General features: G+C 37.0%; 2 protein-coding genes across 37 annotated transcripts in view; both read right to left on the bottom strand.

The window, feature by feature from the left end:
• Positions 1 to 3000: 3000 nt before the first annotated feature.
• Positions 3001 to 13581, bottom strand: mns1 (meiosis-specific nuclear structural 1). The gene is made up of 10 exons (XM_022667118.2): positions 13441 to 13581; positions 11686 to 11910; positions 11451 to 11578; positions 9390 to 9492; positions 8572 to 8801; positions 7646 to 7862; positions 6330 to 6437; positions 5945 to 6202; positions 4366 to 4491; positions 3001 to 3522 (listed from the first exon to the last, which is right to left on the bottom strand). Exons 1-10 carry the CDS (start codon positions 13441 to 13443, stop codon positions 3409 to 3411), a joined length of 1512 nt encoding a protein of 503 aa, XP_022522839.2. The 5' UTR covers positions 13444 to 13581; the 3' UTR covers positions 3001 to 3408.
• A 991-nt stretch (positions 13582 to 14572) lies between these two features.
• The window catches only part of itga11a (integrin, alpha 11a), a 126625-nt gene continuing 114003 nt past the window's right edge, over positions 14573 to 27194 (bottom strand). Inside the window, exons 27-32 of one of the 36 annotated variants that reach the window (XR_007429053.1) lie at positions 26585 to 26695; positions 23411 to 23506; positions 20015 to 20128; positions 18358 to 18828; positions 18232 to 18314; positions 14573 to 17813 (exon numbers count right to left, since the gene is read on the bottom strand). Coding sequence is in view for 1 of the 36 variants with exons in the window: in XM_022667089.2 (XP_022522810.2) it covers positions 18751 to 18828; positions 20015 to 20128; positions 23411 to 23506; positions 26585 to 26695 (399 nt within the window). In the remaining 35 variants the exon portion in view is untranslated. Of the gene's footprint in view, positions 18829 to 20014; positions 20129 to 23410; positions 23507 to 26584; positions 26696 to 27194 lie in introns of all 36 variants that reach the window. The other 35 variants (XR_007429059.1, XR_007429027.1, XR_007429028.1 and 32 more) reach the window with 35 other exon arrangements.

Raw genomic sequence — 27194 nt, 5'->3', positions numbered from 1 at the left:
AAATGTTGACCGTAGTTTATAGAATAAAAAACAACAATGTTCATTTTACTCAAACATAAACCTATAAATAGCAAAATCAGAGAAACTGATTCAGAAACTGAAGTGGTCTCTGAATTTTTCCCAGAGCTGCATGTCCTCACAGCAGTGCTTACTCCAAAACCTAGTTAAAACCTGTCCCTGAACATTAGAGACAGTTGTTCCAACAAAAGCAGGATAAACTCTGTAAACTGTATTATTGTACCTTGCTGTCAGGAGAAACATTGAATAATTTACTTTTTATGAAAAAGCTCTTCTCAAAATGCTGTGTAGTCCAAGACTAGGCTTAATCCCTGTCTGGGAAACTGTCCCATAGTTTACCAGGCCTGAGGATTTCCTGGATTTTTGATGATTGACTATTTATTATTTATTTTCAAGGCAAGGCTGTTTCTGTGGCAAGAAACATACCTTTCATAAGTAATCATTTAAAATCATGCCTTATTAACTCGCCACCACAGTGATGACTTACTGTCGGGCTGAACTTATTGCTTATTGTCTTTGTATTTAAGTGAATTTTGGTTAGTGTGGTATGTAATGGAAAAAAAGAAGAGGGGGGGGGGGGATTTCTCAGCATTTCTCAGCACAGTTTGACGAGAGTTACAGTATATACAGTGATCTAATGCGGAGCTTACAAAACTAAAAAAACTTCATTCCACAAAAACAAGCTGTGGTTTCATGCCTGGGGAACATTTGGTGAATGGAAACGATGTGTTATATTAGCTGCAGCAGTACGGTAATCATAGTTTGGTTTAAAAAAAAATACACTAGACGTCGTCCATGGTTAGAATAATGTGGCTGGGTTTGGGGGAGGTTTTAAGTAGGCTTAAGTTGTAGGACCATGGCATGTGTGTGTGTCTGTGTGAGGGTGGGAGGAAAATATCTCTAAAACTGTATTTATTAACTTTAATATCCAAAACTTTTCTCATTTACAAAGAACAGCTTCAAAAGCCTATATGATCGATTTATTTTATTTTATTTGGCTGTGGTCAATCTCCAATCTCAATCTCTTTTGTCTGCTGAGAAGGACACGTCCAGGAAGCTGCCAAAGTCAGAGCACATCTGCCTTTTAAAGATAATAGCTAGTGACACTCTAATTAGTTAATTTCACATTACAACCAAAACACACCAATGATTAATTAGGAAAAATAGTACATGCCTGTGTGTGCTCTGAGTCACGAGAGTTGTACTTTTCCCGTCGTTATGATAGCAAAGACACACTGACATTTATTTTAAGCACTTTTTTAAATGTTGATGATTATGGCTTACAGCTAATAAAAAGCTTGATGAAAACCCATTTCACAAGTTTTCACAATCAGTGATGGTTTGGAGAGACATGTCTGTCATCTGCTGGTGTTGATCCACTGTGTTTTATTATCAAGTCTAAAGTCAGTGCAGTTTTGTTTTCACACAAAAGTCTTACAGCACTTCATGCTTCTCTCTGCTGATAACAACTTTTATGGAGATGGAGATTTCATTTTCCAGCAGGACTTGGCACACTGCCCACACAGCCAAAAGTACCAATTGGTCTTATATAATATTCGAATTTTCGGAGACACAGATTTTTGGGTTTTCAGTGGCTGTAAGCGTAGTCAACAATAAAAGAAATTAAAGCTTAAAAGCCCTATTTTGGCGCAATATAAAAAAAAAGTTAAGAAACACATGAAGCACAGACAGGGAGAAAAATATAGCCACTGCCTGAAAGCCGTGGGTCTGACAGGCAGCTGACAGAATGCTCAGCAGATCAGCTGGATATGAGCAGTCACATTAGATTATACTCTAAACAGAGCCTGCCTGCTCAGTTTAGACCCACCACTGCTCAATCATTTAGCTCACTTCACTACTGGAGGATTAGAAACTTGTTTTTTCTTGCTGAAAAATAATATTCTACAGTAATATTATTCCAAAATGGTTATATGGTGTGTGTATTGTTAACACTCTTTTACTTGTTCCTGCATACAATGCAGGGAATCATTATTTAATCCCTTGCTGATTTTGTAAGTCTATAATTTTAAAGATAATTTTAAAAGGTAGGATTATTTTACCAGTGAGAGACATGAAAAATCTATAATTTTAAGGATAGGTTAATTTTACCAGTAAGAGATAAATAAAATCCAGCAAAAGTAATTGTACAAATTCTACATGTTTATTTTCATTTTTCAGAGAGAAATAAGTATTTGATCCCCTACAAACCCTTAAGAGTTCTGGCTCCTACAGAGCAGGTAGGCGCTCCTAATTGACTCGTTATATTAACTTATTAAGTCTTAAGTCTTGTCTGCCAAAAGGATCACATACTTATTTCTCACTGCAGAATGCAAATAACATAAATAATTTCTACAATTACATTTTCTGGATTTTATTTTGATATTCTCTCACTGCTAAAAATAACCTATCCTTAAAATCATAGAATGTTCATTTCTTTGTCAGTGAGCAAACTTACAAAACTAGGGATCAAATAATTATTTTCTTCATTGTCTTGTTGCTGTCCAATGAAAACATGCATCTTCAAAACATCAACTTCACCCTTCTTAACTTTCTATTGAAGCGAATGTAAAAAAAGTTGCTTTGCCGAAACATCAAATGTATTTGCCTTAAATAACCATGCAAATGTTTAAATGGTTCCTTTGCTTGGTTAATTTTGGTGTCCCTGCTGGACAACCTTTTGTACATGACTATTTAAAGAACCCAATGATTATTATTATTTATTATTAAGTCTTATCATTAAATGGTGTTCAGAAAAAAAAATCAGTCACCAGTGATAATGTTATATGCATTTTAAAATATTGCACAAATACTTTTATTAAGGTTGTCATCAAAATCATTATCAAACAACTTCACATTGTCTTCCAGTCTAAAACCTATTACAGCAGAAACATACAGTATGTGCTATGTACTCATTTCCTGATGGATACAAACGAACAACAAAAACAAAAAACGCCTAAGACCAATTAAAAAATAAAAAAAATTAATATGTCATTTTGTCATTTAAGCCTAAGTGAAAAAATGACTTGTTCTACCTTTTTTAGAGGCTTTTCCACAAAAATGTAATTTTTGACTCACTAAAGCAGAAATACTAACATATTCTGAAATATTAAACCTTCATAACATACTTTTCACTCAAGTTGTTATGCTGAAAATATTGATAGTAAATACTGATTTGTTTTAAAATAGAAATGGGGACCACTGTAGTTTGAATGGATTTTAATCATTCAGCAAACTGCACTTACCTTTAATGAATAGCCAATAAAGTGAACACATAAAGAAAACAACATTAAAATGCTTATTAAGAAGTTCGTTCAAGGCAAAGGATTAGAAAGAGTTAAAATAAGCTTCACTGAGAACGTCTGCCATCTGCTGGCCCTGAGTGGACGTGTGTTATTGGTCGTCCTCTCCCCAGCCGTCCTCTGAAAATATATCGGCCTGACGTCTCCTGAAATTACTTCTGAAATCTTCATCAAAGTGCTGCAAGTCATCCTCCCTGAAAATACCCTAATGAGAACAAACAGGACAATTATACACTGCTGGAAGAGAGTACAAATATCTGAAAACTCAATGATAAATCAGATGCTTTAAAATGAAAACAATCTATCTAGCCTAAACTCATGCATGTAGTCAAGGGACAGGAGTATGCAAGCTGATTGTGATGTTGTTACCTTGAGGATCTGCTTGAGAATGCCCAAGCATATATGTGTAAGTTGTGAGGTGTTATCATGTGAGTGAGGTTAAAGAACACTGGGAGTTACAGTGAGGTCTGGTTGTGGGTGCAGATGGATGGAATGGGTGGGTATCATTTTAGAATCTTTGATAAGGATACCGGTAAAGTACCTTGAATTTAATACCGATACCTAGAGGTGTGCTGTATCATATCGTATACAATAATAAAAATGTATTTTTCATTTTGTTGCAGTAGTGTATTCTTGTAAACAAAAAATAAATAAATAATAATGACAAATAATAAATAAATAATGTTCAATCACTTAAAAATTAGATTAAAATCATGATTCATTTAGGTAAATATTGGTATTTCCCTGTACCATTGTCAGGGAGACAGTAATAATAGGGTAGCGTGGTTTAGGTCTGGTAGACCTTTCGATACCCAGCCCTAATCACAGTGGATGTACAGTAGGTGCAGTAGGTGACAATGACCCCCAGCATCTGATTAAAGTTGTCTGTGTGAACAGACCAGAACAATTGTAAAAAATCCTCCACATCCATATTCAGTGCAGCAGACCTCACGCACATAACCCATTGGATGACAATACTAGTTTCTGTCCCTTGACTTTTTGCACATCAGTGTATTTACAGTATGTAGGTAGAGTGATGTTTCTGTACCTTGGGTAAATACCCCAGCAGTTTAGTAGCATGCTGCTTGAGGAGCTTCTGCCTCTCCTCTTCAATGATCTGTCGACGCAGAGCTTCTCTTTCCTCCTCCATTGCTTTCTCTTCTGCTTCACGCTCCTGGATATGAAGGTACATTACGTTAATTAAACACCAAATAACAAATAAATTAGCTAATTTACTTATAAAAGTTAATTTCATTGCTTATTAAGTGCTTAAACAACTATAACTATACATGCTTTATCTGTCTTTGAACAGAACTTCATAACACAGACACAGTTTAATTTCTCATTTGTACCTCTACTTATTGTTTTCAAATAGGGATGCACTAACGTGGAAATTCTGGGCTGGTGTTGATACCTGATATGACACATGTACATACTGATTTAGATATACTGTACGCTATAGAAATATACATAACTAATACAATATATATATAACTTACAGAGAGACTAGACACGCTGGTATAACCTTAGAGGCAAATGCAACATTTATACATTATATTTTTGCTTTCAACCAACTGTATGCAAACAATAAAACAAAAAGCGATTCGTTGGAATTGAGTTAAGAATTTTTTTTTCTCACCAATTTAGCTAAGCCAATTTTACCACCCATTCAGCTGCTACTTAGCTGTATATCTCCCATCACTAGTGATGCCCCAACACAAGGAGAGTGAAGACGCACATGCCTCCTCCGACACATGTGAAGTCAGACTCCGCCTCTTTTTAAAAACTTTTTCATTGCTAAATAGCATCATAGTGCGCTTGGAGGAAAGCCCAGCGAGTCGGTTCCAATACATCAGCTCACAGACGCAGCCTTGTGCTGATCCACATCACCCTAGGAGTGATGAGGGAAAAGAGCACCATGTACTGTACCCACCCAGAGAGAGCAAGACCAGAGACTGTAAAAAAAAAAAAGATGGACGCCGTGTCGCCGTTCCCATTCATTCAATGAAAATGAAGCCAAAATCTTCCGCCATGTTGGCGATCCTGAAACCCGAGTCTGCGCAGTAGAGACCAGAGGAGGGAGAAAGACTGTGGAGAGACAGCCTACTCATTTAAATAAACCCGCCCCTGAGGGCTGCCTCGCAGTCACAGACTGCAGAGCGGGGCGGAGCGGAGCTGACGGTCTGTTATTGGCCCCGCCCATAACCAGCCCTTTTACAATAACCACACCTTTTTTGAATAGAGCTAAATAACGTTTTTAAAAAAGAATTCTGTGGGGATATAAAACATTTGACAATATAAGCAGAGGTTAAACTAGCTGAAGCATTTAAATAAAGGAGGTAGAATTACAGTATATTGGAAAAAAACGTGATTGAAAGTTGTCTGTTTTGCCATTGAAACCTATGGGGATGGGTGGGGTTACACAGCTTTCTGCAGCCGTACAGCAGGGGGCGCCCGACCTGTGGTGGCTTCACTTTTGAGAGACGATGCTCTGTCCAGCTATACACAGTCTATGAGCAAGACCAATTGTGCTCTCTCGGGGCTCCGGCAGCTGGTGATCTCCCAATCATAGGGTCAGCGCTTTAGACCGCTGGTCTAAAATGTACCAGTGTATCCAGAATCCTCACCTTGTCAGCCAGGTACTGCTGCCTCCTCTCCTCAATCAGCTTCTCTACAGCGCGTTTGTGCTCCTGCTGCTTCATGCGTCTCTTCTGAGCGTTCATCTGCTCGATTCGGTCGTCCTCTGCGAACTTGGCCAGCATCATCTGCCTGAACGCCTCCTCCTCCTTTCTCTCCTCCTGCTGCCGCAGCTGTTTAAAGGCCAGCTGCTGCCGACACGTCTGCTGCAGCTCCAGCCTCTGTCGGATCCTGCGCTCCATCTCTTGCTGAACGGAAACGAGAGGAGATACTGCATGAAACTGCATGTCGATCATTTAAATAAAAAGTACCACTTCTCTGGATTCTTGGTAAAACTTCTTTTTAAATATGCATTTATAAAAAGTGATTTCTCACAATTTCTTTTTGTCTGGCAGCTTCGGCCTGCTCCTCCAGGTACAGTTCCTCTCGGACGCGCTCCATCTCCTCACGCTGCTGCCGCTCCAGTTCAATCTTCTCACTCAGCTACAAACAAACATGGAAGAAAACAGAAGAAAATAATGTTATTTGTAGCTAAAAGTTGGTTGGGACAAGTAGGAAACAACAACACCAACAAGCTTAAGCTGCATTATTGCACCAGTGATGTTCACCATTTTTTTTATTCTGTTATAAGCACTTGGTGGCATCTAAGTCCACTATTGCAGGAGATGCCTGCTGGCTTCACGCCTGCCTTGTTTGGTCCAGACTTTAAAACTTTTCAGTTTGGCTGTGAACCACAGTTTGGACCAAAGGACCCGAGTTTGGTCTGACCAAAAGAGGAGTTCTCGATGATCCATATCTTCTGCAGTGTGAAACACTTTTCTAGATGGTTCAGACTTTGGTTCAGATCAATCACAGAAAGCTGAGTTAATCTTTAAACAAACCACAGGAAAAATAAACAGGTGTTGTACTGAAATCTGACTCCCCTTGGCGAATTGCAGCGAATCACGCAACAGTATGAAATCAAACCCTTAGACTGAGAATTAAGTTATTTACTGAAACAGTACATTAACCCTTATTCATAAACAGAAATAAAAGAAATCTAAGGAGAATCTTTTACACTCATTCTGCTGTGGAGAACCTTAACCTAACATAACTAACATTCTACAAACCAATTAAAATTAAAGTATAAAAAGACTCCACCCACATAGCTGTTGAGGACATGATGTAGTACATTTATTTAGTCTGCTCACTAAAGTGCAGTGTGAAACCAAATAAAACTAACTGGACCAAATACTGTATATATATAATGTAATAAAGACACAAACCTGTGTCTGTGGACTTTCTAGTCCAGATTTTCAGGTGTAAAAAATGCCATACACAAGACGAACCTGCTGATTTCTACGAACTTCTATTTGCTTTTGATGCCACTCTCGTCATCCACACCCATAATGTCTCGTCACCAGGTCTACCAAGCTCTGGTTCTTTTCTACAGTATGTTTCTACCTATTGGGGATACCCGCAATTTCTGGAGCCCATCAACAGTCGTATCTTTTCTTCCTTATGAACATTCATTGGAGTGACTTTGTCACCAATTTTAAGGTCCTCGAGCTGGCAGAGATCTCAAGCATAAAGGCCATGTTCTTCAATCGTCTATAACATCAGTCCTTCCTACTGGTCCTTTCTAACCACAAACCAGGAAAACCAAATGTACAAAGTGTGTTTACTAAAGCAACAGATCCTTCAGCACATACCATCTTATGGAGGTTCTCTTTAGCCGTCTCTCTCTTTCTAGCACTGGCCATTCGGTCCTCCTCCTTCCTCTGCTGGTACTTGGCGAACTCCAGGATTCTGCGGTTCTCCTCCTCCATTTTCTCCCGTTCCATGCGCCTCCACTCAGCCTGCTGCTTCTTGAACTCCTCGATGTATCTCTGAGTGGCTGTAACTTTCTCAAGCCGGAGCTCACGCTCCCTAAAAACACAGCAAATGCTTTTAAACCAAATAACTAGGCACAAGTAGAAGATTGCACTCATTTTCAAAGCAGTTTAAAAGCATTACGCCTATAATGTGCACTTTAAGCAGATGGGATACTGGGTGATTATTGTTATCAAAATAAACCAATTTAAGCTATTGTTTAGGAAAGTTAACATGACTGAAATTAGAATACTTATTTCAGTGTAATTTCCCATATTAAGCCTATATAGTTTTCTTTCAATAAAAAAATCTATTCAGAATGCTGAGGAGACCAAGACTAGCTTTAATCCCTGTCTGGGAAATTGAGTATAAAAATGTTTAATTGATTAAAACTTGAATAAAATGTTTTGAACTTTTCTCAACTAAAGCTTTTTAGTCACAACTAAAAAACTAACACTAAATCCAATATAAAATCACTTGTTTCTGTTTTTTTTTTTTTCACAGGTGCATCATCCAGATGTAGGATACCTAGGATATATTAAGCTTGAGATGAGCTCAGATAAAAAAAAAATAAAAAAAAAATGTGGAGGGGTTTTCAATTTCCTGTACGCTTTGGGGAAAAAAAAAATACATTTTATGAATGTAAAAGAAAGACCTAGAAAAATAGGCCCTGCACTGGTCCAGAACTGGCTTAGTTTTCCAGTGTAAAATGAGTATTATAACAGCTACACAATTAAAGATACAATAAACATCAAAGTAAGCTTACATCTGATCCTCTTCATAGATCTTGCGTACGATTTCATCCACCATGAGCTTCTCCTTCAGGAACTCCTCATACGCCTCCTGCTTCTTTTGCTCCTTCTCCTCCATCTGCTGTTCCAGCTCCTGCTGGTAGCGCACCAGCTCCTCATATCGCCTCTGCTCCTCCTTCTCCTTCTCCACTGCTGCCTGCTCCTGCTCTTTCTTCAGATTACGAGCAACATCAGCTTCCTCCTTCTGAAATCCCACAAAAACAGCATTTTAACTCTCAAGAGTGCAAATAGTACATATATAAACCATAGATGCTTTATGTTTTACCCAGTTCTTTTATTAGAGTGTGTCTGATATACTAGTGCATCTCAAAAACGTTAAACTCTCATATTATATAGATGTATTACAGACAGAGTGATCTATTTTAAGCTTTTATTTCTTTATTGTTGATGATTATGGCTTACAGCCTATGAAAACCCAATTGGTCCTTTTGGCAGTGTGGGCAGTGTGCCAAATCCTGCTGGAAAATGAAATCTGCATCTCCATAAAAGTTGTCAGCAGCGGGAAGCATGAAGTGCTGTAAAATTTTGTGGGAAAACAAAACTGCACTGACTTTAGACTTGATAATAAAACACAGTGGATCAACAGCAGCAGATGACATGTCTCTCCAAACCATCACTGATCATCAGTAAATTTTACATTTCATTTGTAAATGAAGGGAGCAGAGTCTGGAGGAAGAGTAGAGAGACACACAGTGCAAACTGCTTGAGGTCTAGTGTGAAGTTTCCACCAATCAGTGATGGAATAGTGAAGTACTGATAAAAGTTCACTCACCAGAACTTCGTACCTCATGGCCTCTTTTTCAGCTATCTGTGCCGACCGCTCTCTGTTTAAATACGCCGACTTCAGCTTCACCTCCAGCTCACGAAGTTCTGGACTACAAATTAGATAACCACTGTTAATAAACTGTAAATTAACTACATTTACAGGAGTGAATGAACACCCAAAGATACTGTAAAATTACCTTTTACACACACCCATTTACACTCAACCGCACACAACAGTGAGAAACACCAAAATGGCAGCCAATCATGCACAGAATACTCTTAATCGGAAACCACTGTCCACCTGAAGTGCCATATTTGGTCACACATTTTCATACGTACTTATATCCACTAGGGGTGTGCCATATCATATCGTACGCGATAATATCCCAACATTTCTGAATATCGTGAACGATATTATACCCTGAAATATCGTGCCACATCACCCACTCCTAATTATCACATCAGGGTACTACTTTTGCTCTGTTTTTAGCAAAAGAAAAACTCACACATTTCTAATTTCCTATTATATATATATATCTACTAGAGACAGATTATATCTGTCCAGTATCATTTATTTTACTTTAATCCTGAATATATAAAAAGATATTTGGAATGCATTATTATTATTAGTATCATGACATACTGAATCATTGACTTCTGTTACAAATCTGCTAAAATTATTTTTTTTTTTTTAAATATCTTAGTTAGAGGTGTGCAATATCATATCGTATACAATAATAAAACGTTTTGTTTTGTTGCAGTCGTGTTTTTTTTTTTTGTCATATCGCCAAGGGTATCGTTATCACGATAATACCATGAAATATCGTGATATTATTTTAGGGCTATATCGCCCACCCCTAATATCTACTTACACACCGGGACAATTTAGAGTATCCAATTAGCCTGATTTCCATGTTTTTGGACTGTGGGAGAACATGGAAACCCCATCCAGATAGGGACTTGAACCCAGGACTGAGAGGCAAATATACTAACCACTAAGCCACAAAGCACTTCCTAATCTGATTACCGAAGAACATAAGAGTTTGTCAGTAATCTGAGTTTTACATGTTTACTTTTTTTTTTTATTACAGCGCCACCATGTGGAGCAATAAAGCAGGAAATTTACTAAGTCAAGTAAGTCATTTTGAGCGTCTGTTTAAGTAAATATATCAATCTTTGATGGCAAGTATTGATGTGATAGGTTACATATAATAGATAATATGATATATCTCGATAACGATATATATCACCAAAATTCCTATGACAATAAAAAAACTGTGATATCGCAATATTCTTGAAAGGAGTCTGCATTTTGTATAGTCTTGCAATTTACTGTATTTACTTTTTCTTCTTTGTTTGCAGTTTATATAAATTTGCTGCACAAGTTTTTTTATTTTATTTTATACAAAATGTAGGTCATGGTAAGTTACTGTTTATGAAATGGACAAACATGTATAGACTATAGTTTGTACTGTATGTATGAAACTGCTATACTATGCTTAATTATGCTTTTTTTTTGTTGCAGTAGTGTATTCTAGAAATCAATATAAAAATGTTTTGTCTTATTGACAATAATCCTGTTATCTCAATCTGACAGTGAAATATTGTGATATTATTTTAGGGCCATATTGCCCAGCTCTAGACCCCCATGCAACCAGAGCTAAAATTACTGATAACTAACAAATCTAAGTATACTGTTTACACGACTACTAGCCCTGCTGGAGCAGCATTAGTTGCTAACCACAGCGTTAACTCTTTTTCTTTTTGGCGGTGAGTATATCGGACTGTGTTTACTGCATGTTTACTATATCAAAACAAGCTATGTGGGACAAACTGCTAGCTGATATTACCCTGGCTTACCGGAACACTGTTTTTTTGTAAAGAATTACATTTATGTTTACTTAACTTAGCTTAGCTTAGCTTAACAGGTTCTGGCACCCAGCGGCGAGCCCTGCTGATTTAGACGTAAAGCATGGCCACACCCCTGTTCCTTACTAGTGTTGCACAATGTGTCTTATAATCTGGTGCGCATTACAATGCAAAAAATTGCTCTAAAGCCAGCAGATACCTGTTTTCTTTGATGTACTGCCTCATTTTCTCATCTCGCATTTTCTCATAAGCAATTCGGGACAGTTCTCTAGCCATCCTCTCCTCCTGCTCCAGCTGCTTCTCTCTGAATAGTCGGTCTTGCTCTGCCTGCAGAAAGAAAACCTGCCTAAAACTTCCACCAGAAAAAAGCAAAGCAATAAAAAGTGAAGACATGTAGGAATTCTATCAAAAGAGGAAAAAAAACGCCAACCAACCTTCACATAAGCTTCCTCCATCTGTCTCTCATGATCCTCATGATGCCTCTCACGCAGATACCTCAACCTCCCAAACCTCTCCTCGCTCTTCAGGCTGGCCGCCATCTGCGTGTCTCTGGCGATCTGTCTGACCTGATCTTCACGCCGCTCTTCCAGCCGCCGGCTTTCCAATACCATCCTCTGCCGATGGTTGTACGACATGTTGCGCCTCTGGCTCATAGAAGCCTGAACATCAAATCAGTTTACAAAAAAAGTAAAAAAAAAAAAAAAAAAAGTTAACAAAAAGAACCGAATCAGTGAATATTTTCAAAAGGTGGTTCAAAATAATTCAAATCTTGTTGAAAAATAGTTCAAATCAATAATTAAATACCGTGCTCTTAGCATATAAATATAAAGTGCCAGTCAAATGTCTGGACACACCTTTTCATCCAATGTATACATTGTAAATGAATAGTGAAGTGATCCAGACTATGAAGGAACGCATAAGGAATCATGTAGTAACCAAAATACTCTTATTTGGGGAGCTGTTAACTTGTGGTTTCTGAGGCTGGTAACTCTGATGAACTTATCTTTTACAACAGAGGGAACTCATGCTCTTCCTTTCCTGGGGCGGTCCTGATGGGAGCCAGTTTCATCAAAATAAAAGCGTGAATTCCAGGTGACTCTGCCTCATAAAGCTACCTCTAAGCAAGAGGTGCTAATTTGAGGAATTTAAAATATCTAATATATTCTGGTTTGTTTAACACTTAGTTTGGATGGCTTTAGTACATAACCATATATACAATGTAAAAATGTAATAATAATGAAAAACCACTGAATTTAAGGCGTGTTCAAACTGTTTAAGGCTAAATTAGAAAATAGAAAACTTTATGATTTCATTCTGTCTGTTTTGTACTGTTTTTTTTGTCCCTTAGAATCTAAGTTTAAGAAAAAAAAAGAAAAATTGAATTTCAAATATTTCCAATTTTTGATCTTGTAAAAAAGTAAGTTTGATTATACCTTTTTTATATCTTTTTTTCTGTATTTTTGCAAAATGAAAAACTTGAAAATTGGAAAAATAAGTAAAACACATATCTTCATATGGAAAATATGAAATAATAAAAAGTTGCACCAATTTTTTTATTTTAGCCTCAAACTGTCCGAAAATGTAACTGATAATATAAAGGTGACTTTTAATTAACAGTTTCTAGTTTTGACTCAAAGAGCATCATATTTCATAAATAGCTAACCAAGATTATTTTACAACGAAATATATAACTAATAACTAATATATAAAATATAAGCATTTACAAACCATAGACACACTCCTTCAATTTCCTTAAATATTCATTTATTATGACTTTTATTCTCCAGTTTTTGAATCAAACCCATTCCACCTTAAATGTTTGCTGCAGTTACATACTGTCACCTATAGATGGCAACTGTAGGTTATGCACCTTTCCCAGTGTTATAATGCGCCATCTATAGGCAACTGCAGCAAATATTTAAGGTGGAAGGAAAAATGAGAAAAAAGAAACGCGAATAATATATGTATCTATATATTTTCATCTATAATTAAAGGATTTACACAGACAAGCTCTTAAAAGACATGAACAGATAATAGTTAGCATAAATAAACCCCGGTAGAGAGTGAGTGTTAGTGGAGACTGAAACCCCGCATGTACTGTGCGGGTTAAGTTATAAGTTAGCCGCTGCTGAGAAACACAGTCAGAAAGTGAGCGTTAAGCTGAAAACGAGCTTTATTATTAAACTCACCATTACTGGGGATCTATCCGGATCAGAAGCAGAAGCAGAACTCAGCTCAGTACCCGCTCAGCTCAGACTCTCAGGTTTGTTAATCTACCGGTCGCCCTGGAAACAAAGCCCTGCCACCTTAACAACAAACCCCGCTCTAATTGGCTGAGAGGAAGGTCTCTCTGAGCTGTGATTGGCTCGTTGAAAAAGCGCCAATGACCTTTTTTATTTAAATTTTGTATTATAATAGTATAATTTTAAAAGTTAAATAAAACATTTATTAAAAATTTTATGCTCACTATATATAGCTTTTAATCAAATAAACAATGGATTCATAGTAATTAAAACAGATAACACGGTTGTATAAAGTGTCATTGGATGATAAAAAAAATATATATAATTAAAAATCTAAATTAATCACGTTTGAAATAATAAATAAATAAAATAAAATAATAAAAAAATCATTTTCAGTATTTATTTATTTTTAATTTTATTTTTCAGCTTATCTTAGTTTAGCTTACATTAGCTTACCTCAGTTCACCTTACTGAATTTTACCTTAGATTAGTTTACCTTACTTCAGTTTACTATATTTCACCATAACTTACTTTAGCCTAGCTTACCTTACCTTACCTTAAGATAACTTACTTTCCCTTATCTTACTTTACCTTATGAATTTTACCTTAGATTAGTTTACCTCACTTCAGCTTACTATATTTCACCATAACTTATCTTAGCCTAGCTTACCTTACCTTACCTTAAGATAACTTACTTTCCCTTATTTTCCCTTAGCTTACCTTACGAATTTTACCTTAGATTAGTTTAGCTTAGTTTACTTCAGCTTACTATATCTTACCTTCACCTAAAGTAGCTTACCTTCCCTTATCTTACCTTAGTTCACCTCAGTTTACCTTAGCTTATTTTCCCTTAGATTAGTTTAGCTTATCTTACCTCAGCTTACTATATATTACCAAACCTTACCTTACCTTAAGGTAGGTTACCTTAACTTATTTTACCTTAGATTAGTTTACCTTAGCTTACAATACTCTACTATACCTTATCTTAGCTTACCATACTCGTGTTTAGTGACGATTTCTAAAATTCTGAAAAATGCAAAGCATGCCAAATAAATAAAGTACAGTCAGAAATTACACAGACGTTTTGATCCACCAATAAAATTGGCATTTTTATTTTATTCATTTTTGTACAAATATTCAGTCATTCTCCTAAATTTCTGACATACACCATAATAGATAAAAAAGCATAACACAGTTAGATTCTTCTGCCTATTTTGACACTATAAACACAGACCATCTTCATGAACATGAACTTCATGAGTTCTCCTTCAAATGTTTTACTATTGCAGACTTTTGAATCAGACACGTCATCCACAGCACAGATAGAGAAACAGAGCCTGGCTGAGAAATTGAACAGTTACTGTACAGTAAGCATACCCTTTCTAAAAGGCTATTTGTTGTGGAGCTATGATCTTTTTTTTTTGTCCTGCAAGGAAACTAGGGTTGAGTTATAAGGTAATGCCATAGTGTTTGTGAAAGCAGTATTACACCATTTCAACTTAGATTAATAAAACTAAATAATAAAAAATAATAAAATAATAAAAAAAATATGTATATTTACAAAATTCAAGTTTGTATTTCTGGAATATAAAAAAGTGCATCAAAATGAATTAATCCGATAAAAAAAAGAGTAAAAAGCAATCTGAAAATGGATCGAACATTCAGTACAGAAATCTCATGAAGGACTTAAATACCCAGCCAGGGCAATGTGGAGTATTGTAGTATCATTTTGCAATAGCACAGGAGGACATTGTAGTAAAACTGTACACAGTGTGTTTACATGCACTTCATAATAATCCGATTACTGCAGAAAATCAGTAATCATTTTCTCAGTAATCTGATCAACATGTCTGCATGAACTTGGGTAATCAGATAATAGGAGATCAGATAATCAGATGTTTAATTTGCAAATGGAAATTACTAAGCTAAAATGCAGCTCTCTTTACCAGATTTACCAGGTTTACCAACACTACAGCCTATAGATTTAATGATTTTGAATATGCTGTTTACATGATTACTTAAATATGATCAGATAACTACTTTAATCCATGTGTAATCAGTTTCTGAATAGCGATGGGACAAAATATCCATATTGCAATGTATTGTACTGTTTTTGTTTGTGATACAATATTGATGCTTGGACTAAGACCCACCCCCAATTTGACTAGGCCCCGTCCTAGGCCAACTGAGGTATTTATCTCTTTGGCCTTCTGTCCACACGAAAATAGCATTTTTTGGTCCTCAAAAACTGAGCTTTTCGAAAATGCTACAATTCACTACAATCGGAGCCATGTAAATAGGAAAAACAAAGCTTTCTGAAAACGCTGATGTCACACAGCAAGTCTGCGTATGTCTGCTTTTTGTTTACATTAGCCTGTTCAGAGCCTGAGACATGTGCAGCGCCTGTAATGGTTCTGTTCTCTCTGTGATTCACGGATTACTTACATTGAAAATGAAGTAGTTGATGCTGAGGAGTGTGGAGAAAACGTCTGCATGTATAGAGAATCCAATGTTCACTTCAGCATGTTGTATGGTGTTTCCAGGTGGATATTTTTAAAAACAGAAACAAAAACCTCAGTTTTTAAAAACGTCTGCATGTCTAGAGAATCCAATGTTTACTTCAGCATGTTGTATGGTGTTTCCAGGTGGATATTTTTAAAAACAGAAACAAAAACTTCAGTTTTTAAAAATATCTGTATTTGTGTGGATGGGGCATTATTTACTTAGTTACTGCTTTATTATTCTATGTGGTGGCGCTAATCAAAAGAATAGGGTAAACCTGCAGTGAAGAATATTGGTAGTGGCACCAATAAATCCATAATTTCTTTTATTTGCTTATTTAGGAGTGTTTGATCATCTTCAGTAACACAGATGTATCGTAGAGAGTTGACTTGTGGTATACTGAGTATCACAGTGATGTCATCGCTTTTGTGGGGAACATATCGTGATAATATCGTATCGTGAAATGCCCTGTGATTCCCAACCCTAATTATGAAGTGCATGCAAACACACTTACTGTGGAAAAACAATCAAAAATCCATTCATCTTCATAACAATAAATTAGAAACACTGCAAAAAACACAGAGCTAGTTACACCAGTGCCTAATGTACATCTTACATCTGTCGACATCGTTACAATAAAGCAAGCCAGCTCTTGTGTGAACCCCCTGCTGTCCCGTCCCTCACTCTAACCCTCGTCTTTTTCCAAGATGTCCTATTTTGGGAATAAAAAAGCACCAGGAAACGTGGCTGTTGTGGAGAGTCTCAGCCATTTTGAGGTTTCTCTTGTATATTTGCAGAGAGCTACATGTATTTTGGCAGAAGATCAGATGTGATGAGTCAGATAGCATATAAAAAAACTCATGTTCCCAGAAGTCCTTCTTCAACGGATTTCCCAAAAGTCTTGTTTTTTTTTTCCTAGTTTGAAACGACGTCCCATTTTTCTTCTTTTAACGTGGAGGATGAGATGTGGAGACCTGTCTGTGATCCATGGGTTCGGCTCAGTAAGCAGTGCAGGCCAGGCGAAGGACGATGCAGTGTTTTTTATTATCCGTGATGGAGCAACAGATCATCCAGTGCACAGAGCAAGTCCCCTACTTTCTTTCTTTCTTTCTTTCATTCTGGCCATCGCCTTGTGTTCATCCTTTTGTTCCCTTTGTGTTTCTCTCTTTGCATTCTGTCTCATCACTCAGAATTGAGTTCTACACTATATTGCCAAAAGTATTCGCTCGTCCATCCAAATCAATAAAATCAGATGTCCTGAATCACTTGATCTATGAACACAAGTAGCTTCAGAGTTCATCACTACACACCTCCAAACTACATGTAGCTTCAGAGTTCATCACTACACACCTCCAAACTACATGTAGCTTCAGAGTTCATCACTACACACCTTCAAACTGCATGTAGCTCCAGAGTTCATCACTACACACCTCCAAACCTCATGTACCTTCAGAGTTCATCATCACTACACACCTCCAAACTTCATGTAGCTTCAGATTAGTTAATCACTACACACCTCCAAACTTCATGTAGCTTCAGATTAGTTCATCACTGCACACCTCCAAACTTCATGTAGCTTCAGATTAGTTCATCACTACACACCTCCAAACTTCATGTAGCTTCAGATTAGTTCATCACTACACACCTCCAAACTTCATGTACCTTCAGAGTTCATCATCACTACACACCTCCAAACTTCATGTAGCTTCAGATTAGTTCATCACTACACACCTCCAAACTTCATGTAGCTTCAGATTAGTTCATCACTACACACCTCCAAACTTCATGTACCTTCAGAGTTCATCATCACTACACACCTCCAAACTTCATGTAGCTTCAGAGTTAATCACTACACACCTCCAAACTTCATGTAGCTTCAGATTAGTTCATCACTACACACCTCCAAACTTCATGTAGCTTCAGCGTTCATCACTACACACCTCCAAACTTCATGTAGCTTCAGATTAGTTCATCACTACACACCTCCAAACTTCATGTAGCTTCAGAGTTAATCACTACACACCTCCAAACTTCATGTAGCTTCAGATTAGTTCATCACTACACACCTCCAAACTTCATGTAGCTTCAGCGTTCATCACTACACACCTCCAAACTTCATGTAGCTTCAGATTAGTTCATCACTACACACCTCCAAACTTCATGTAGCTTCAGATTAGTTCATCACTACACACCTCCAAACTTCATGTAGCTTCAGATTAGTTCATCACTACACACCTCCAAACTTCATGTAGCTTCAGATTAGTTCATCACTACACACCTCCAAACTTCATGTAGCTTCAGAGTTAATCACTACACACCTCCAAAAATCATGTAGCTTCAGATTAGTTCATCACTACACACCTCCAAACTTCATGTAGCTTCAGCGTTCATCACTACACACCTCCAAACTTCATGTAGCTTCAGATTAGTTCATCACTACACACCTCCAAACAACATGTAGCTTCAGATTAGATCAACAACAGTAGAGTGTAGTGAGATCCAAGCCTCACATCACCAAACACAGCAATGCAGGCCAACGCAGGGTACTTTTGGCAATATAGTGTATATTTACTCATCAATACTTTCCTCTCTTTCCTTCTATATCCTCTTCTCTCTCTCTTTCTCTCTCTCTCTCTCTCTCTCTTGCACTCCCCCTCCCCAGCCGCCTCCCCCTCTCTGTTCCAGAGACGTGTAGTGTTACTGTGGGACGCTCCCTGAGAGTTGGGCCAGGTTGTACCCAGTGGGCAGCCTGCGTTATCGCTCCTCTGCCACCTTTCCATTGGCCTCGTTTTCCGCCTCCTCCCTGTGCTTCTGCCTCTGGAAAAATCCCAGCTGGGAGAAATAAAGACACAGCCAAAGAGTTAGAACTTAATCCACAGTTTAAACCACAAGCCAAACTTCCATCACACAACTCCATCTGAAAAGCCCTTCATCTACACACCATCATACCGAGAGATATACATATATAAAGAGAATACAGTGCATTCTGTGGAGGAATAGCATTTTACATTCATTTTTGTCCCCTTTTCCCCCCAATTTAAACAGCCAATTACCCATCCCACTCATTAGGACTCCTCCTATCAATAGTGATGCCCCAACACACCATCCTCCGATACATGTGAAGTTAAACTCCTCATCTTTTCCAACAGCATTGCCGAGTAGCATCACTCTCACACTCGGAGGAAAGCTCAACAACTCGTTTCTGATACATCAGCTCACAGATGCCTTGTGCTGATCGACATCACCCTAGTAGTAATGAAGGTAAGAAGCGCCATTTACTGCACCCACCCAGAGAGAGCAAGGCCAATTGTGCTCTCTCAGGTCTCCGGCAGCTGATGGCAAGCTGCATGAACAGGATTCGAACCGGCAATTTCCTAATCATGGCAGTGCTTAGCCCAATGAGTCTTAACTCATTTCACAAAATCTCGGAAATGTATAGTACCACGCAAAAGTTTGGACACACCTCAAACTCATTTAATGTGTTTTCTTTTTTTTTATGATTTGATTTACAATGTAAATTTAGCTCTACAGGAACACATGCTGAATTATTCTGTACATAAAAAGTGTACTTTAGCTTCTTCTAAATAAGTATCACATTTATGTTTGAGGACAGATCTGCACACTCTTAGTTTTTTGATCTCAGTGTCTTCATGAGGGAGAGTCACCTGGAATAGTTTTCTCAGCGTCTTGAAGGAAGGAGTTTCTGGAGGTGCTGAACAATAGTTGCTGCTTTTCTTGTATGCTGTGAAGCTCCAGCTCATCCCAATTAAATCACCTCAAATCACCATCTCAGTTCATCAGGTTTAGATCAGGGGATTAATGGGGAGGAATAACACTTTTTTACTGTGTACTACATAATTCCATAAGTGTCTCTTAATTGTTTTCATGTCTTAAATATTAATCTACAATGTAGAAAATCAATTTAATAAAGAAGTTGTGACCAACTTTTGACAGGTACTGTTTTTTTCCACCACAAATTTAACAGCCATAATGTAACTGGTCATATAGAGGTTATTACCTTCCACAGTGCTAGAATGAGGAGCGACAGTAACAACAGTCCTCCGAGTGTACTCCCAATAATAATCCAGATCGGAATACGATAATCTTCCTCTTTCCGTATCTCCAGAATTATCTGAAACACATAAAAAGAAAGCAAATATTAACTTTAACAATTTCTAATTTCACAAGTCACTTTATTTATAGATATCTATGCTGCTACCTTAGAGGTATGTATATTTATGCAGGTGTACACTGTTTATCTACATTATATACCTATATTTAATACTGATGCAGCTACATTTCTATATATTTAGATACTTTTTTACTTGTTTAATCCTGCGATGTTGCCTATGATTTTTTAAATTTAAATTTGTGCTGTTATTTAACACATCGATATATTTTCATATCTAATTTTGATACAATTAAATGTCTAAAAATCAAAAAGTCAAATGTCTAAAAGTCTAAGTGTTTTAGATTCTGCATCCATTACAATGGACATCATGTATTTTCTTTATATCTATATAAAATATTTGCTGCACATAACACTATAAACGCTATTTAAAAGCTGTTATCCATCAAAACAAACCATGAACCAGACAATGAACAAGTTCATAAACCAATGAAACAGTTGAAATTAGTTTTTTACTAATTTAATTATTAATTGAGTTATTTAAAACACTTTTAATCATGTTTTCTACTGTTTAGGAATGGTTTCTGAAATAAAAATGGACAGTATAAAATACAAAATATTTCCCACAGGCTTCCAATTTAATATTTTAGATAATTTGATTTTTTTTGCTATATAGAGTTTATTGTAGAATATTAAAGTCTTCTTTTCTGTGCATTACAGACAGAAAACAGCATTCTTACATTTTTGCTTCCATCACTGGAGATAATACAGGACTGTAAGGGTTAAAAACAAACCTTTAAGTGAGATATAATTATTATACATTATTATTATACATTTTACTTACTTTTACATTTTACTTACATTAACTAACTCAATAAAGCTGTAATACCTTATTGTGTGCAATATTCAATTCACTATGTGTACTGTGATCTCTTTATCACCATTTGTGCAATATGATTAACGTGCAATTTTTTTCTTACCTTATCTCTACTATATACTTTCTATTTATTCACTACTTTACTGGTCACAAACTAAAATGATCATATCTCCTTGGACCCTATTTTAGCTGCAATAGATGTATATATTTTTCCTTTATTATATTTTAAGTATTTTTATATTTTTTATGTAATATTTTGTATATATACTATTATTTGTATCTCTGTCCTTTCCTCTGTGCTGCTGTAACATTGCAAATCTTATTTTGACCAATATACTTATCTTAACCCCAAAATATGGTCATTAATTATATTCTATTAATGCATATTCATGAAAAATGGTGTTAATTTGCTATTTTATGAGCTTTTTTCTCATTTCATATTATTAATAAATGTCTGTTTTCTTCTGACTGATTAAGCGAGTGAGTGCTCTGAGTTTTTCGACAGAGTGTCTATAGATGGCAGCAGAGATCAGTGTGTGAGTGGAGGGCTGCACTGTGGTCTGCTGGTCCTTTCGGTCCTTTGGTTCCAGACTTCTGGAGTTCACTGAGAAGCTGTGAAACTGTGTGGACTGCAGCAGCGTCTCACTCGCAGACAGAAGGTCCTCGTCTGGTGAGCGGTTTCAGTGCGGGTTGTGTAAGTTTACGCGAGTGGAAATGTTAGAATAAACTGTCTGAACACGGTTTCAGGGTTTCAGTGCAGTGTGATTCGTTGTGTTGCATTCATGTGCATTATATTATTAGCATTTCACATAGTTGCAAATAGCTCATATACACAGATCAAGCATAACATTATGCCCACCTCCTTTTTTTACGTAAAAAAGTGGTGAGCACCACATACTAAGTAGTGAACACCCCATACCACATTTATATTTACATTTACATTTAGGCATTTAGCAGACGTCCTTATCTAGAGCAACTTACAACAGTGCTCCATTGTTTACTTTCAAAATATCCATATCCAACACATACTAAGTGGTGAGCACCAGATACTAAGTGGTAAGCACTAAATACTAAGTGGTGAGCCCCAGAAACATACCAAAATATCAGCTGAGCACTTTCTATAACATTATGACCACCTCCTTTTTTCTACTACTATTCTATATTTTTTGGCTCCATTGGTAATATTGAAGCTACGGAGCTCCTGAAGAGACATGTTTTTTTATATATATATAAAAAAAGTGGTGAGCACCAGATACTAAGTAGTGAGCATCACATAATAAGTGATGAGCACAAGATACTAGATGGTGAGCACCAGATACTATGTGGTGAGCACCGCATACTAAGAGGAGAGCACCACATATTAAGTGGTGAGCACCAGAGAGTAAGTAGTGAGCACCACATACTAAGTAGTGAGCATCACATACTAAGTGGTGAGCACAAGATACTAGATGGTGAGCACCAGATACTAAGTGGTGAGCACCACATACTAAGAGGTGAGCACCAGAGAGTAAGTAGTGAGCACCACATACTAAGTAGTGAGCATCACATACTAAGTGGTGAGCACAAGATACTAGATGGTGAGCACCAGATACTAAGTGGTGAGCACCACATACTAAGAGGTGAGCACCAGAGAGTAAGTAGTGAGCACCAAATACTAAGTAGTGAGCATCACATACTAAGTGGTGAGCACGAAATATGAGTGGTGAGCCCCAGATAGTAAGTGGCGAGCACCAGATTGTAAGTGGTGAGCACCAGTTACTAAGTGATGAGTATCAGATACTAGGTGGTGAGCACCAGATAGTAAGTGGCGAGCACCACATACTAAGTGGTGAGCACCACATACTAGGTGGTGAGCACCAGATACTAAGTGGTAAGCACCACATACTAAGTGATGAGCACCAGATTGGACATTTGTGAGTAAATGTAAGTGTACTTTTAGCTAGGTCTCAAATATAAAGACTTACTATGTGGTGCTCACCACTTAGTATCTGATTTTAAAATGCATGAAACCTGAGCAGATTCTCAATACTTTTGTTCATATAAGCGCCGTAAACACTATGTAAATTTACTATGTAAATATTATTATGAACCTGCTAGCCAACTAAACTATTGCTTAATGCAGAAGGCCCTTGCAAAATCTTGCATCTACAAAATGGGAATTTTATAACTATGAACTTTTGACCCAGTGTAAAGGACAACTGGTACAAATGTGAACAAATACAAGATCTACTTTAAAGTCTATTTCCAATTCTAATGTATTCCTCCCGTCTGGAGATGTCCTAACACATTCCCATGATTTATTCAGATCTGTCCTGCATCAGCCGGGTTCATGCAGTGTCACGGCCGGGGCTCGTGTGAGGTAATGTGCGGCTTCCTGTCGGCGTGGACGGGTCGGGAGGGGGACTCACGTGACGGACGGGCCTCTCTTCATGAAGGAACATGGGGCTTTCTGGGCTCAGCTCCACCGAGGCTGTCGTCACCAACTCCAGCGTTTTGAACTTCAGCTGGGCATGACAGAAAAAACACAGCCAGTCAGTCAGTCGGTTCTCTGTCACACACACATTTGCACGTATATGTCAGAGGCCAGATACTCTAAAAGAGTTAGGCTCAATCTCATTTTTGTGGACATCTTTTTGTATGTTCATGCGTAAGGAGTAGGGGGCCCTGATTCTTGATGGGATGGAGGGGTTATTAGTGTAGTGTTTGGGCATTGCCGCCAAACAGAGATTTTTTTTAGAGGTTATGAGAAATAAATGACAAAAAAGTGTCACAAGTGACCAAAAAAAACCACAAATTTATTTTTTAAATAAAAAATGGTAACTATTGTAGAATTATATTAGTTTATTTAGATTTAGAGTAGTGTACACCTTAATTATCTTTATAACAAGCATAAAATCACTAGTAGTATGTCTTGTTACTTGTTACATTTTAGGTGAAACAGGAACATTTTTACAAGAAGCTATCTAACAACAATGCCATAGTTATTGCACTGTTGCTACAATTGTGTTATTACAATGATAGATAAATATTTATTTTTTATTACTATTGTGATATTTTATTACCATGATTTTACAGTGTTTTTGTTATTGTGTTATTACTATGCCATTACATGCTATTAAAATTGTGCTATTACTATGTTCTTACATTGTTATTGCAATTGGGTTATTACCATCTTATCACAATTGTGCTGTTACTGTGTTAATGCTAAGTTATTACACACTAAAAAAAAACAATATAGGTACAATATAAGTACTTTCTTGTATTTAGAGGTACATTTTTCGTAATTTCATAATTACCCTCAAAGGTATAATGCAAAGGTACAATATTAAAAACGCTCTGGTGTAAAATGGACTTTTGTTGTAGTAAAACATGATAAAAAAGTACTTACCTTTGTTGAATAGCCCACCTCCACTCTACTACAGCTTCCTGAGATACAGTAATTTTGTGCTTTTTGCCCAGCACTAAATCGCTTTTTACACCATTATCCATGCTTAAAGTAGCTCCACGCCTCACTGGTAGAATCTGGAGAGCTCTGCCATTTAAAATGAGGCATTAATAACTTAAAAAGTGCATAAGAAGCTTATTAAAAGCCACTTTTTACATCCCATAACGCTAGCTTCAGCTCCGAGCGCCGCCATCACTGGACTGATAATGACAGACATGTATACATATATATATATATATATATATATATATATATATATATATATATAGACTCCGTATAGCCTGCTGCTAAGTTAATAATGCCTCGATTTAAATGTCAGGGCTCTCCGGATTCTAACAAGGAGGTGTGGAGCTACTTTGAGCTGGAAAATGGTGTAAAAAGTGATTTTTCGGAGCAAAATATGCCCTAAACCGGTCGTTGTACAGAATGCTGGGCAAAAAGCAATTTAGAAAAAAAATCTCGAGAAGCTGTAGGAAAGTGGAGTTAGGCTATTCAACAAAGGTGAGTACTTTTTTATCATGTTTTTCTACACCCAAAGTCAATTTTTTAAGTTCTTAATTCCAAGGGTAAGGGTGACCCTCAAAATCACTTAAAAAGGGACAATGGTACAAATGGGACATTAAATTGGGCCTATAAGAGAGAAATATATATAGAGAGAGATGGTAAAAGACAAAAGCAGCAGTAAGAAGATGCTAGAGGCAGCAGAAGATGAATATCAGAGTCAGCATGTGTGTATATGTGAGGATCAGAGAGAAACAGAGAACAGATGTAGACCAGAGAGACAATAACATACACAGAAACTCTGTGTAGTTAAGCAGGGCTGCCAGTTCACAGTTGTAGTAATTGTGCAGTGTTTAAATGTGTTTACTGTGTTTGTGTCATCTATTTTGACAGGTCCTAATGGCTTTAGGAAATCCTGACCTGTAGAGAAACCCAACTCGCCATAAAGAAGAACAGATGGAGGCTGGAACACCAGCACTCAGTGGCAGAACGGTCAACACAGTCATCATTAATGTATAGCGCAGTTACAATAATTACATTTTAGACCAATCGTACAATATATGGACATGACCTTAATCACTTTTGCTGACCTCAGTATTAACCATTAAGTTTATTTACTTTTTACATTACATTAAATTACATCACATTATATTATAATTACATTATATTACATTTTGTAGATGCTTTTGTCCAAAGCGACTTACAATAGTGAAGTACAAAAAGTAATAGAAGTTAAAGGTAAAAAACATTGTAGTCAGGTTCTAAAGGAGGTCAAAGAGAAGTAATGGGATAGAGAAGTAGAGAATGGGAAGAAGGAAATGAGGTTAGAAGTAGTTAGTGTGTTAGAGGTGTTAGGAGAGTAAGTGCTCTTTGAAGAACTCTGTCTTCAGGAGTTTATTAAAGATAGTCAGTGATTCTCCTGATCTGGTAGTAGAAGGTAGTTAGTTAGAGGTGTTAGGAGAGTAGGTGCTCTTTGAAGAGCTCTGTCTTCAGGAGTTTATTAAAGATAGTGAGAGATTCTCCTGATCTGGTAGTAGAAGGAAGTTTGTTCCACCATTGGGAAACTCTGTATGAGAACAGTCTGGCTTGCTTCGTGTCTCTACTTAATGAGTAGAGACAATAAACTATGGTCTATTGATATAGATTACATCCACAGTGATAATAAATATACATAATAAGTATAATATAACATTAGGTTATAGATTATAGGGTGTCACACTAATAAAAAAAAAATAGATGAGGAAAAATGTTGGCGCTTTGGAGGAGTTCCATTCAAGTTCCATCCATCACCTTCCACAGAAGAGGAGGAGCTGCATCTGTGGTTGAAGGATCTACAGTATATTTAACACATTTAAATCCACCATTAACGGAAAAACAATGTGTTTTATTCTAAGGCAAAAACCAAAGGGTCGTAAATGAGGGTGTGAAGCCACATCTAAACAACTGAGCCCCCAAAAAAGTCATCAAAGGGCAAGATAAAACAGCTCACTGTAAAAAAGCACTTTCTTCACCTCTGAAACCACTAAGGTTCAAAATCAGACACTTTTTAATTGAAGTACTGCGTTCATTTAAGAGGAAAATGGTCCAAACCTCAGGAGTTATGAACCTCAGTAGAGTGAGTGGTAGGTTTACTTACTGCGTGTAGAGAGTCAGTGCGAAGGGACCCGCTGATTCTCACGTGGACGTCCCTGTATGAGGTCAGGTTCACACTGCAGTGCACCGGCACAGTCAGGGTATTGGTGTAATTCTGCATACATACAAACACACGTACAAATTAATACATTTATGATTAGAATAGCTCTACTGAGGTAAACATATGATTAGAGTAGCACTACCAAAGTAAATCTATGATTAAAATTGCACGTCTGAGGTAAATGTATGATTAGAATGGCACTGCTGAGGTAAATTAATTATTAGAGTAGCATTACTTAGGTAAATGTATGGGTAGAATAGCACTGCTGAGGTAAATTAATGATTAAAGTAGCACTACTGAGGTAAATGTATGATTAGAATAGCAATGCTGAGGTAAATTAATAATTAGAGTAGCACTACTGAGGCACACCTATGATTAAAGTAGCATTGCTGAGGTAAATTAATAATTAGAGTAGCACTACTGAAGCAGACCTATAATTAGAGTAGCATTGCTGAGGTAAATTAACGATTAGAGTAGCACTGCTGAGGTAAACATATGATTAGATTAGCACTACTGAGGTAAATCTATGATTAGAATAGCACTACTGGGGTAT

This window comes from Astyanax mexicanus, chromosome 23 (genome assembly GCF_023375975.1).
Source record: "Astyanax mexicanus isolate ESR-SI-001 chromosome 23, AstMex3_surface, whole genome shotgun sequence".
NCBI classification, from domain to species: Eukaryota; Metazoa; Chordata; class Actinopteri; order Characiformes; family Acestrorhamphidae; genus Astyanax; species Astyanax mexicanus.
Note: the sequence above shows the minus strand (reverse complement) of the source record. Positions and strands in the feature narration are given on the sequence as shown.

Bases quoted from the DNA above. Each gene is read 5' to 3' on its own strand.
- mns1 (XM_022667118.2), bottom strand. The intron at 11,579-11,685 runs GTTGGTTGGCGT...TTCTTTCTGCAG, and splicing joins TGGAGGAAGCTTATGTGAAG to GCAGAGCAAGACCGACTATT. The intron at 7,863-8,571 runs GTAAGCTTACTT...CTGTGTTTTTAG, and splicing joins ATCTATGAAGAGGATCAGAT to GGAGCGTGAGCTCCGGCTTG.